The 13,129-nt window shown below is 33.6% G+C and overlaps 2 protein-coding genes across 2 annotated transcripts in view; one reads left to right on the forward strand and one right to left on the reverse strand.

Moving 5' to 3' along the window:
- The window catches only part of LOAG_17048 (hypothetical protein), a gene marked incomplete at its 5' end in the record, with an annotated part of 9,884 nt that extends 3,590 nt beyond the window's left edge, over nt 1-6,294 (reverse strand). Inside the window, 13 exons of the mRNA XM_020449709.1 lie at nt 341-458; nt 948-1,148; nt 1,291-1,403; nt 1,500-1,614; nt 1,946-2,098; nt 2,394-2,494; nt 2,663-2,799; nt 4,023-4,174; nt 4,372-4,482; nt 4,881-5,057; nt 5,334-5,463; nt 5,767-5,885; nt 6,136-6,294. Coding sequence (XP_020306730.1) covers nt 341-458; nt 948-1,148; nt 1,291-1,403; nt 1,500-1,614; nt 1,946-2,098; nt 2,394-2,494; nt 2,663-2,799; nt 4,023-4,174; nt 4,372-4,482; nt 4,881-5,057; nt 5,334-5,463; nt 5,767-5,885; nt 6,136-6,294 — 1,786 coding nt within the window. The remainder of the gene's footprint in view (nt 1-340; nt 459-947; nt 1,149-1,290; nt 1,404-1,499; nt 1,615-1,945; nt 2,099-2,393; nt 2,495-2,662; nt 2,800-4,022; nt 4,175-4,371; nt 4,483-4,880; nt 5,058-5,333; nt 5,464-5,766; nt 5,886-6,135) is intronic.
- A 1,991-nt stretch (nt 6,295-8,285) lies between these two features.
- The window catches only part of LOAG_17049 (acetylcholine regulator unc-18), a 7,514-nt gene continuing 2,670 nt past the window's right edge, over nt 8,286-13,129 (forward strand). The window contains exons 1-5 of the mRNA XM_020449710.1: nt 8,286-8,335; nt 11,342-11,520; nt 11,720-11,834; nt 12,117-12,220; nt 12,496-12,635. Of these exons, the coding sequence (XP_020306731.1) occupies nt 8,308-8,335; nt 11,342-11,520; nt 11,720-11,834; nt 12,117-12,220; nt 12,496-12,635 (566 nt within the window). The 5' untranslated portion in view covers nt 8,286-8,307. The remainder of the gene's footprint in view (nt 8,336-11,341; nt 11,521-11,719; nt 11,835-12,116; nt 12,221-12,495; nt 12,636-13,129) is intronic.

Raw genomic sequence — 13,129 nt, forward strand, 5'->3', positions numbered from 1 at the left:
TTAAGCAGATGAATGATAAACTGAAATATACCTGCTTCTAGATGCCAAATGAAAATTTCAGATTTTCCTCCAACGGAAATAAGGCATGAATTCATTGCATAAACACAGTATACTGAAGAAGAATGAGCTTGCAATCGCTGCAATACTTCAACAGATCCTGAAACCTTGTTTTAATCATTTTCCAAAATTTGAAAACCTGTAACTATTAGAAAACCATATCTGGTTTAAAAGCTTAAGAAAGCACTTTTCCAAGAAACAAGTATTTTTTATCATAAATAATACCGTTACAACACCTCATACCATCAACAGCTGCAAATGAAAAAAAGAAACGAATTCCAACCTGAGCTGATAAATCTGGATAAAACAAGCATAGCATCGATACCACCGGTAACATATAATTCTGTTTGATTGATTTTTATAACTGCGATAGATGTAATGCCGGAAATATGCAAATTAGGCTGTAAAAGATACATACTAGGATCTTTTTTTTATATACATATAATTCCAGGGAATAGCTGAAAACCAACTCCTAAAGTTTTTCACTATTTGCGTATGGGAAAAGTATCGGTGCAAAAGAAACAAAAAGCAAAAAACATTTTCTTGGAAAGTCCGCTTGGAATTATCTTGATCACTAGTTCATATTTGATTGTGACTTCAAATTCCTCCAGCAAGGTTTTGATATTCAAATCAAAAGAAAAGGTGAAAGTAGTTTACTACTATGCCTTCTGGAATTATAACTTTATCCTGAAGGAAATTCATCCCTAACCAGGATTCCCCCATTCCTTGGAGAAAAGCTATACGAATGATAATGGGAAATGATACCCCTAAGAGTCTAACACTGAGAGCCTAATATAAAAAAAGTAGTAAGTTTCAGCATTGTGTACCTCTACTAATAATTAATAACGTCCTAACAAATGACTGATTTGAAGCTTTGAAAGACAACTTACCTTAATAACATATAAATCATTCATATAAAGTATGATTTTTGAGATCCTTTTTTTTACAACAAACTCAAAGCATAGTGATTTCGATCCTTTACAATTTTCATTTTCTTCCAACACTGACAAACACCACGAGCGACGCCTTCCTCCACACCACACATCACAAACGCAGTGTCCGTTATTGTAATCTACCAGAATAAAGTTACCCTACAAAGTGAATGCACTTCTTTTTCTTTATATTATTTTAATGAATGTAATCCTGCCTGCAAGAATCAGTGAATGGAAAATTACGATTTCATAAAAAGCAATTTCGCATTCATCAAGTATATTTCAAAAAAACTATGTAAACCCCTCGAAATCCTGCCACATATAACTGGTTTGCCGTTTCCAAAAACCTGCATGGCCATTCCATTTCGACTGCAGTGGAAGGTTTAGACCAAGACAATAATTGCAGTGCATTCCCTTAAAACGACATTTGACTGGAAGCTTGAATTTTATTCCTTTGATGATGGTGGAGGGACATAATTCTAATTAATGTTGAACAACTTGAACCACAACCTCTTTTCCAAATGCATAATTTTCCATCACGTCCAATAGATAATAATTTAGTCTTATAAAATTTCATATCTGTAATACCACTCTTACCATGGGCTCGTTTTATTACCTGCTTCACCTAAAATAATGAACAGTATAATTTTATACAATTAAAAAAAAAAAAGACGTCGTGGATAGATTCAAATTTATGCTTAACTCATAAGCGTATGCTGAAATAACGAATCATAAAACTGCAGTTCTATATAGTTGCAGTAACTATAAGTTCCATAAAAGACAGTTACAGTAATGATAAGCAAGTAACCAAGTAATTCTTTAATCTTACTACCAAAAAGAAAAATACTGCTTCATTAAAATAGATGTAAGCACAGAATCTACCATCACGCATTTGGATATTCAATGTAAAGCTAAAAATGATAAAAGACAAATTATTACGTCCTGATATGCATTACCTTGAGATTATGCACAACGATAATTGAACCTTTGCTTGTGCCAAGAAAAAGCTCTTCGGCGTGAACCGCAATACAGGAAATTATTTCTTGCAAATCTGTTTGCAAAGTACAGTTCATCCACTCTGACATATCCTTTGACAAGCGAACTAGTACCTGCAACTTTGTTGAAAATGCTTTTCGTACAACTTCCAACATCCAGCATAAGCTATTTGATCGACAAGCATAAATTACTTTTTAGAATAAACTATTGCAACCTCATATCTCTACTGAGGAGCGAGTAACTTCTGCAGCAACAGCAATTCTGAATGTTTTTATTTGAATTTTTTTTATAAAAATATTTTACGAAAAACTAACCATCCTTGCGGAGAGCTACGGCTTTAAAATTTGAGAAACAAAGAGATATTAAATGGAGCATAAAACCATAAGCTTCTAGTGAAAATCAACTCACATTTTTAAAGTTCAGTAATGTAAGAAATAGCCAACTGTCAACCCAAAATAAATCCAATATTTGATCAACAGCATAAAAAAAAGCGCATTTGCGGTCTTCAACTAGAAAAATAAAAAAATAAATTTAAAGCAAAAACATATTCGATTTTACTCAGAAAGCTGTACTTCTCTTTACATGCTATTTCTATTTGAACATGTAGAACTAAGTAATTAAATAATAGTATAAAACATGTGGATAACACGTACCAGTTAATCCTGAAAGTTACCCACCTCTAATTACATGCAATTTTTTGTCTTCTGAAAATGCGACGTATTTTCGGCATGATGATAATTTTAGCGAGTTGGATCTAGCAGAATTGCACTGCAGTATTTTATTTAAGGAAATTGCATTTGCTTCATACAATATTCTGGAATCACAAAATGGTACGTTGCTATATAAATACGTATCCAGCGACATTATGGATTACCAAAGAAATGTCACCAACAAATCAGCTTATTTTAAAACAGAAAAACTACAGGTTCATTGCTGGAGGTCTTCCAAAGAAGGAAAATTGGAAAAGATTTAATAAACTGTAAATAAAAGAGAGGATTCGCACATATTTGAGCTCACTTAATAGCAAAGTCATATAATCACCACGTTACAAAAGTTTCAATCACCATAAATTGAATCTAAGCATTGTTTAGTTACTGTGTGAAAATAAAAATTATTTAAAACCGCTACGGTACAAAACATAGCTTGTTAATTTTCATTTTTTATATAAATTAATTTTCATTTTTTATATAAATTCGAGACTAATTATAATGTGAATTTAAGACAAGTAAATGTCGTTACCATATTTTGTTAAAAAACTTTGCCAACATCTTTCTAACAGAAATAAAGATGCATGTCAATAAATAAGTTATTCAGTGATGAAAAATTTCCAGTTTTATCATTGAAAAGTGGAAATTCTGTAAATTTCACTAAGTGCATAAAATTGCAAAGCCGTGGCGAATTTATTGGAAATGAATTTTTCTTCCAACTTTTGAATTTACATAAAGGAAATTTTCCATAATCTTAATCATGTCACCATTTGATAAAATATTGATGTCAGGTCATAAGACTGGATATGGCTTTACTATATGATACAGGTAACAATATGTTCCTGGAAAAATTTGGTGATTTTCGTAAAATTCTTTTGTTAATTTCACATCGTGGTCATAAGCACGAACAGAAACTTTCAGAAAAAGAAAAAAGAGACTTTTCTTCCAAATAATTTATCCGTTTTAAAAATCAGAGTGAAAACAGTGCTAAAAAAAACAGTGCTAGAAAAAAAAACGGCATTTTCGAGCAGCATATTGAAAGTTATGAGATAGTAAGACATACTTTGCGAATTCTAATTGACATCTGGTATCAAAAGTGTCAGGAAAGAGTAATTCATAAGTCTGACTACCATTTTTTTTCTTCTTTCAACTTTAGCCTTTCCTAAGTCATTTCGCATTCTGAGTTACCCTATTCCTAAGCGGTCATTCGCAACAATTAGAGTACGGAACACTTTCCATTTAGAATTCGTCTTTATTTCATTATGGAATATTATCCCTATTATTGCTATGTATTCATGAAAGAAATTCATAAAAAGTAATGATAAATAACCCTTGTGAATCCAAAATATAATAGCACTGTTGTGAAAGTGCAACGAATGATTGCACCAACAGATCTGGATAAATGAGGTCCACCGTTTGCATATTTTCTATATTTTGTGGAAACGTGATAGATCCAAAGAACCCATAATCTGTGCCAAAGAACTGAAAAATTAACAATGAGCTATGACACTCAAAAACAAAAAAAAAAACTGAATGTTGACAATGAGTTCCTAGCACAAGCAATAACTCTTGTGCCTCCTTCAAACGCAAACTTTAAGCTATCTGAACAATAAGGAATTAAAACTGAAATTAGTCTAAACAAATTTTCATAAATTGCTCGTTGGGACCAGAAAATTCACCAGTTCTCGCGACATGAACAGAAAAGAACGGATAACACCACATCCTGTGTGTATCAATTTTAAAAGCGAAACAAATGACTCGCCAAACAGCCACAGACATATGTTTCCGTCCTAAACCAATACACATAAAAACATCAAAAATAACTGAATTACTCGGAAAGTTAAAATTCTTTTCACAGCAAAATGAAAAAATATTAAAATTTTGCAATCACAAAGTAATTCAACTAATGCTGACATAGGACATAGTTGATAAAAAAAAAACCAAAAACAGTACAAACATGTTTCCAACAAAATCCAAACCTTAGTTTATCCTTCCTTTTCTAAGAAGGTTATATACCCGGAACTTAAATTAAATATAAAAACCGATATTTTTAATTCCAGTAAAAGTGACTTCTTCTTCAGAATCTCGATATGCCCCCTTTCTTCGTATGCAGATTTGCTTTTCAAAACGTAGCCGAAAAAGTAACAAAAGTAGAAACAACGAAACTGTGAATCAAAAATTAACACACTTGACCTCCAGTGAATACCATATTTTGCGGTCCATCAGAAATAGAAAAAGGCCTTGCTGAATGCCCGTAACACTCATCCAGGTGATGAGCATCATCTAGAGACCACATATGCAAGCACCGGTCATCTGATATCGAAAATAGGAAGTTACATTTAATAAGTAAACCGAAAATCATGCCCTGCAAGAGTTAATTTATATCAGCCACTAGTGGAAATTAGTTCTTCACCATCCAAAAAAGAAAGGGAAAGACTTTTTAGAACAGAATGAATCATTTAAAACATAAGAGCTGAGGAAAACAACACATAAAAATAAAACGTCAAAGTGATTTTGAATAAATCCACTTCACTAGGTCTTTCTGACTGGATCACAGTTCGTTAATTATTAGTATTCAGAGGTACGTTTCAATATTTCTATTACTTTTACTTAAGGCGGAAACATTTGCAAAATTTCGAACCGTGTGGTGCTTTAAAACGTGAAAGGGAGATGAAGATTTAGAGGGATACGAAATGATTATATCACCCATAATGGTACCAACTACCGCGCGAAGAGTATTCCAACTATCACCATCCAAAACTGAATGCGTGCTGTAATGCTTAGAATTGAAATTTTTTGGATGCTACTATTCATAATTCAATGTTTCTCGTAAATAAAATGACTATTCATTTCTGTAAGAAACAAATCATTAATAAACAGACGATGAATTTTCTACAATTTTAGAAATCAACTGGGGGTTATGGATAATGATTTTAAAGTAACTTTAAACTTGACCTACTAAAGAAACATCAATATTTGTTGCCCTGGTCACATTTTCACTCCGAAAATTACCTTAAATCTAGCTAATAAAAACTTAGTGAAGTCTGAAATTTACGATTTTTCGAAAAATTTACATAATAGCTCGGTGATCTGACTTCACAGTTATCATTTCTTCAATATCCACATCTGAACTTTCACCAAAAATATCCAGCCGGAAAAGTTGCACTGCATTATTGACCGACAGCGTCACTAACTATTGAAAAACAAAATAGAATGAGTTATTTAGCTGTCGGAAATGGTAGAATATTAAATGCACTTTTTCTGAAAAGATGCCATCAGAAACTATTTGTAAATTTGGAAAAAAGTACTACTAATAATATAAGTCTTTAAAATATATCAACAATATATCATAATACCTTATTTGAAGAACTGTGCTTGAGAAATGCATTTCTAAAAGACTACTAATTGAAGTGAAATTTGAATCACACATAATACAACCTAACCTCTACAGAATTCCCTGGCTCCTCTTGCTTATTGAAAACACGCAAGGCTTGGATCCAGTCATTAAAAATAAATACTCGTTTTTGCGGAGTGCTGGAAAACTGACGTATCACGGCCATCAACTTTTCGCCATAAGCAAATAAAACATCTAAACATAACATCTCACAAAAACAATTGTCGCAGCTGTGGAATTATCAAAAGTAACAAACTTGAATGCTGTCCTGCTCTCTAAGGTAAGATGTACACAATGCCTCTAATCTAATGAATCAAAGGCATAGTGATTCAATGAACAAGTAAATTAGATATGCTATAATCAAATCTGGAAGTTTTATTTCTGGAAATACTGAGACCATGTCGTTAACAAAGTATTCTAAGGCTTCAGTATACAAAGAAAAAATAAAAAAGCTTCAGTACGTAAAGAAAAAACATATAAAAGAATAAAGCATATTATTAACTTACTGAAGACAAATAAAAAGTTTTCCGAAGCAAGTAAAACAATCCAAATGTCATGAAATTACTGAAAAAAAATTAATGATTACCAGTAATCCTCAGTGTCAGTTAAGAAAAGAGCAAAACGATTCACCCATACCCCGTTTGTCAAGATAAGTCAGTCCATATATATTGCACTTTCTTTCATCAAAAACACAGATTTGCCGTTGTGAAAGTAACATTTCATTGAGACTCTTCTGATAAGAATCAACCATGCAACCATTACCTAAAGTAATATGAAGAAATTATACTCTTTTATGAAAAACCGACTTAAAAAGTGAGATAAAAGAAGATCACTTACATGTATGAATAAAGATAATCTAGCAGTGAATTTAGCGATTGATCTTCGCTCTTCAGAAAGATTTTTCAAAACCAACAAATTTAAGAAGTAAAGGAAAATAAAACTTGCTGGCTATGAGAACCGGGCAGTCAGCATCTTCATCACCTTTCTGTATAGTCAACACCGGAGCACATAACGATTTCATCAAATTCCTCTGAAAGGACAAACATGTAGGAAGAGTAATTAATTTCCAAAGAAACTGGTATGTGTAACAACAAAAGTAGTGCCTGTCAAAATCTAACTTCTCATAAGACGGAAATTACAAAAAATAATGCTTTGTAGCCTTGTAGCAGTTTATCGTTGAAACGCAGAATTTTACGAAACATAGGTATGCTTAGGATTAAACATATATGTATCTCTAAATAGCTGAACTAGAGGCAGGTTGCAAAATCCAATGAGAAACTTCGGTGAAAGCCGGTGGAATTACAAAATATATTTGTTGTGTATGATCAAATGGAACGAAGTGAAATGACAAAATGTGGCTTCTTAACTTCCTTCTATAAATAAGTAAATGATTGGGCAACAATGGAAACAGTACCATAGAACTAGTTGTTTTGTTTGACCTCTACTACACTTCCATATTTATCTTTACGTTACATGAAACCTCCTACGTCTTGCTTCGGCGGAAAATTCACTAAACATAGCCCAGCTTTCAAAGTGTCTTTTAAAATGTGACTTATAACCACGAGAACCATCTTTTTCATTGTCTCGCTTTATGGGCCACATTAAATGGGATACGCTTGGCTGAACGTACGCGGGGTCTTGCTTGACGGGTGATGAAGGGGTGGGCGTTTAGCTTGACATTGGAGTGTTCTCCCAAGAGGGGTGCCATCAACAATATTTCGATCTTATTATTGGCTTACCGCATTCCAGCATATCTTTAACTTTATATTCTGGTGGATTTGTCTAAACTTATACATTGTATGTGCGTATGCATTTGTGCGAAAGTGTATGAGAGTTTTCGCGATAAAGATTACAAACTTGATTTCAAAATTTGGTGGGAGGAACTTTTTGCTAAAGAGAGAGATTATGAACTGAATATTTCTAAAACCAGGATCAGTTCTACGAACAGGAAATCTGATTTTTTTCAAGAGACAGTATATTGCGATGACGTGAGGAATGGTCCCAACACAGTTGTACTGAACGGAAAGTGATCTTGCAGTCCACTGGACCTGTTTGAGATTTGGCTAAGATGACTGTAAAAATTAGTACCACTTAGTTAGACTTTTTACGTAAATCCGGAAGTGACACCTCCAAACTAACAGTTCATTGTGCGAATTCCAATTTCTGTTTTTAATGTCTGGAATTGCGTAATTTTTCTGCAGGATCGCAACAAACAGTGGAAATGTCGCTGAAAGCAATCGTTGGTCAGAGTAAGTCCTCCAATCCTCTGCGGTCTATGTTGTATTTTCGTATTGTTTGTGATTTCCAGTAGAGCATGTCCAGTGCTTTGAGTTCACTCGTTAATGATTTCACTCGCGGAGCAATACATAATGTAACGCACTTTTTCCTCAGGATGACTTTTTTTATGACTATAATTGAATTTTGGGGCATGTATAAACTGAAACTCTGAGTCTGTGATTTAAACGCCGTGTCTTAATTTTATTTAAGTTTAGACGTCTTAAATTAGGGATAGCATCGAAGAAAGATTTGAAACTGTCCTGTTTTGTATACTATTCTAATGAATGGTATACAAAACTTGGTGATGTGGTGATGCCATTTAACTCAATGAAATATTTAACATTTATCAGCACAGATTAATAGGCAAACAACAGTGTGATCATTCTCTTTGGTCATCTCGATTGTTCCTTTTTTCATTTACTGTCTGTGTGTAATAGACTAGTGAGTCACGTATCCATGCAACAATGTATAGAGCGTTTCGTAAAATGCTGACCACAAAGCCCATCAAATCGAAAAGCATCCTTTTGGTGGTTAAATTCATTTCTGCTATTGCTGTTACACAAATTTCACGCCTCTTATCAATTTCATTTATTCGCCTTTCCAGTTTTACTATCTAAAATTGTTTGTATCATTTTTTGTGGGTTGCACTTTACCGTGCTTTTGGTTGATAATTGACTGTCCCATCACTGATTATTGCCTGATAAGCAGGAAGTTAAATGCTACTAAAAATTTGTAATTTGGACAGCTCCCTTCATTAACTAAGATTGTGCAGTAAAAGTGGTCTTTTAGGCATTTTTTCTTGTTCTGTTCTAAATCACTGTGAGTTCTCCTGAGCAGTTGCCAATTCTTTCTTTTTTGCAACCTTGATTTTCCCAAGTACATATCGGGAAACTTGCAAAACCATAATTGGATTTGAATCATAAATGTTAAAAATTATCTACTATTTTGAGCTTCATGGCAAGTTTGTTTAGCCTATAAAGAAATGATTCCAGAGAATTTTGCTCTCAAATCTCTTAACACTCAGTTGATTTTCTCGTTAATAACAGCAGAATTTCCCCAGAAAGCGAAACGGAAAACTAAAAAACGAGAATAAGACAAAGAGAAACGAACTTTTGTTTTCAGTGTTTTTGTGTCTTTGCTACTTTTCTTCCGAATCAGCTTTAATTCTTCTTCAAATTTGTGGATAACTGGATTGGCCATTCGTTTCATCATATTATCGGCATCTGCTTCTAATTCACACAAACGGGCTCTTCCAATGGTAAATGCATCTTCCGCTTCCGATTCTGTTTTCTTCCTGAAATTTTCCGATTAAGATTAATACTTCAAAAGGTTATCTCGGGATGACAAGGATTTTATCAGTTTTGTCAGCCTTTGAATATTTTGAATAATTCATTTTCTCACCTTTTTAGCATGCGTTCTTCAACCGTTTTTATATTTCTGACCTGTTCATAGACACCGTATTGGTCTTTTTGAACTGGTTTTACTTCTGGATGCTGTTCATCTCTGGAATTATAATCTCCTTTCCTATGCAAGATTGACTTGTAATCCCTGTATTACAAGAATATTGCTTCATGTTAGAGTTTCCATGTTCAGCTTCCTTCGTAGTGTTACTGATTTTGTAACAGAAACGCACAAATATATGTTTTCATCTGTTTTGAACGATGATGTGTTCTCGCTGGAATCGTCTCCTCTTTCTGCATCCTCCTTAAGCTCTTCACCAACACCTAGCATTTTCCGCAGCTCTTCGTATTCTTTCTGAATTTTTCTTTTTTTTTAAAATTTAGTTCGAATGGTATTAAGAACTGCCTTTTATATTTTAAAATAGGTCTGCGAAGGTAGACAATATGTAGGTACGTTAGCATTCACTAATGGTAGCACTGTTCAGGATATAAGGTGAAAATAGGAGGGGAAAGGGAGATGATTACATGTAAAATTTGTTAATTTACTTCCAATTTTTTTCGTTTCCTTTTTTTACTTCCGTTGTTCCCCTCGTTTTCCTGTATTTGTTTTCTTAGTTCATCGAGTCTAAAATTTCAAAGAGAATAAAAGATTTCAGCCCTTGATATCATGACAATTTAGAAAAAATCCGAAATCCAACTTCCGTTTTCAACCGTTTTTTGGTATAGCTGCTATGAATATTCCATCTGCTGAAATGAAAATGCGATACCTCTTTTCATCTTTATTCTTATTTTCTTGCAATTTCTGTATCTCTTGCATTAGTCTTTCATGATCTTCCTGAAAAATTAAAAATATCTTTGTGGGAGCGTATTTTATAATAAAATAGTATCTTGCATTCCACTTCAAATTAATCGTTTATATTCTTCAAAATCGAATGACTCCTAGTATTATCGGGAATTTCTTGTCAGCACTCTGGAATATTCCTGGCTTACATTATTTTTACGACTAAACTGCCTCATTTCTCAAATTAAAGTTAAGCTTGGACGAGAAGAATTTATAGTCAAAATTCCTTAAAGACATGACTGTTAGCGAACCTTCAAGCGTGCGCATTTTCGTCGCTGCTGTGGATTTCCTTGTGCGAGTCTTTGAATTTCACCTGATATTCGTTGAAGCTCCTTTTGTTTGTGCTCAAGTAGTTTCATGAGTAAATGCTAGCGCCTACCGCTTTTAACAGTTTGGAAAATGTAAAAATGAATGAAAGAACTACAAGCAGACATTTTTAATGTCATCAGTTCCACCACTGTCGGGTTAAATAGGAAGTGCGCATATTTCTCAACTTTATGTGTTAATCACTTTCGCTGCTTTTTGAAAATTATCTGCATGTGATTCGGGAAAGCTCTAGGGGCTAAGTAGATGACGATTTTTTAACTATTTCTAGTCTACAAATTTCGAGCTTTAATTGAACCTAACTTCAGAATTTCCACATTCAACGAGTGGATTTATTAGTTATCAGGACTTTCATACTGTTAATTAATAATCCACATCTTTTGTTACACAATATCTATTTACTTCATGTCTAGAACTGCTCAATGAAGTGATTCGACCATTGCGACGAAGCGATAAGAGTGGTGGATGGAATGTATTGGTGGTGGATCGGTTAGCGATGCGCATGCTTAGTGCATGTTGCAAGATGCACAATATCATGGATGAAGGTATTACAATTGTTGAAGACATCAACAAACGTCGAGAACCATTGCCTGTAAGTCCTAACATTTGATCTAAAGACCGCATACTTGGGATCTTAAATGAGGAAAGAACGAGGCCAGTTCTTCCATTATCATTCTTGGCATTGCGCTCTTCAAGTAAAATTGCACACAGAAAACATTCTTGGAAAAAATAAAACCACTGTTATATGGGGTTTTAAAGGAGTTAGATTAGCAAAGTTTCATTAATTTTAGAGTCTTGATGCTATTTATTTAATTGCTCCAACAAAAGATTCTGTCGAGAAACTGATCGCAGATTTTACCTACAGTCGAAATCAGTACCGATGTGCACATGTGTTTTTTACTGAGGGTATGAATATATTTTTATGTAAAGCTGAATACAAGGTAAAGAATTAAACCAGTGATATGAATTGAAGTTTTAGCATTTATCAAGGACTGATACTGTTGTGATAATAGGAATGTATGAAATTATATTTAAGTGCTTAAAAATTTTTTAAGGCTTTGTCGCTTCTGAGACGGTCATTTAATGCGGAAAAGTGATTTTTCGAAACTAACTGAAAAGGGTCTCAAGTATCATTAAAAAGTTTTATTATTTGAGTTCATGTTTAAAAAGAGCAAATATAAATTTTAGCGTGCCCTGACCAGCTCTTCTCAACATTATCAAAAAGTCGTGCGGCGAAATACATTAAAACTCTGAAGGAAGTAAATATCGCTTTCACTCCATATGAATCACAGGTTTGCATTTCTTAATATGAATTTTTATATGATTCACGCAGTCCCATTGCATCCCTGTAGTTCATTGGTTCTTTAATGAAAGGATTGATTGGTGATTACTTTTTGCGTTCCTCTACATTATATTTTGAAAAAGTGGAAGTTGCACAGCATCTGTTTCTCCGGCATTTTTTGATAAAATAGTTTTGTAGCTTCAGGTGCTTCTTCGTGAATCTTGAAGTTTCTCACCATTTTTTCTCACGTCAGATTTCAAGAACTGCTTGTATATTATATATTAGGTATATTCGCTGGATTCACCGGATACATTTTTTCTCTACTACAATGCGCAAAAACAGGGTGGTTTAACGACCAATTTAGAACGTATTGCAGAACAGATTGCTACGGTGTGTGCAACACTCGGAGAATACCCACTTCTAAGGTATAACAAAACAAAACATGCGAGGACGTCTTATTCTTTAAACTTAGAGAAAATAAATATGCGAAATATTTCATTACTGGTTAGTAATTGGATTTGTGTAAAAAATCAGGAAGTTTCGTGTGGAAAGTCAGGAAATTTAAGTTTATTTTACATTTTCTGAATGTTTTATTATCAGGTATCGGGCAGATTTTGAACGCAATGTTGAATTATCACATTTGGTGCAGCAGAAGCTTGATGCCTATAAAGCAGATGATCCCTCGATGGATTGTCAACCGGATATAACCGTTGCTTTTTCTAGACGCTTTACGAAGCGGCATGCTATTTTAGTTGGTGATTCTGAAATCTTGATTTAATTGAAATACTTAATAGAGGAAATTTGAAAAAGTTTGATTTTAATGGCTTAATCTAACATAATTAGTAGCAGTTTGATTATTGAACCATTCTTACAGGATGTAAAATTTACTTCCGGAAAATAATGTAGTAATTCATTTCAC

The sequence above is a fragment of the Loa loa genome (genome assembly GCF_000183805.2).
Source record: "Loa loa unplaced genomic scaffold supercont3.36, whole genome shotgun sequence".
NCBI lineage: Eukaryota > Metazoa > Nematoda > Chromadorea > Rhabditida > Onchocercidae > Loa > Loa loa.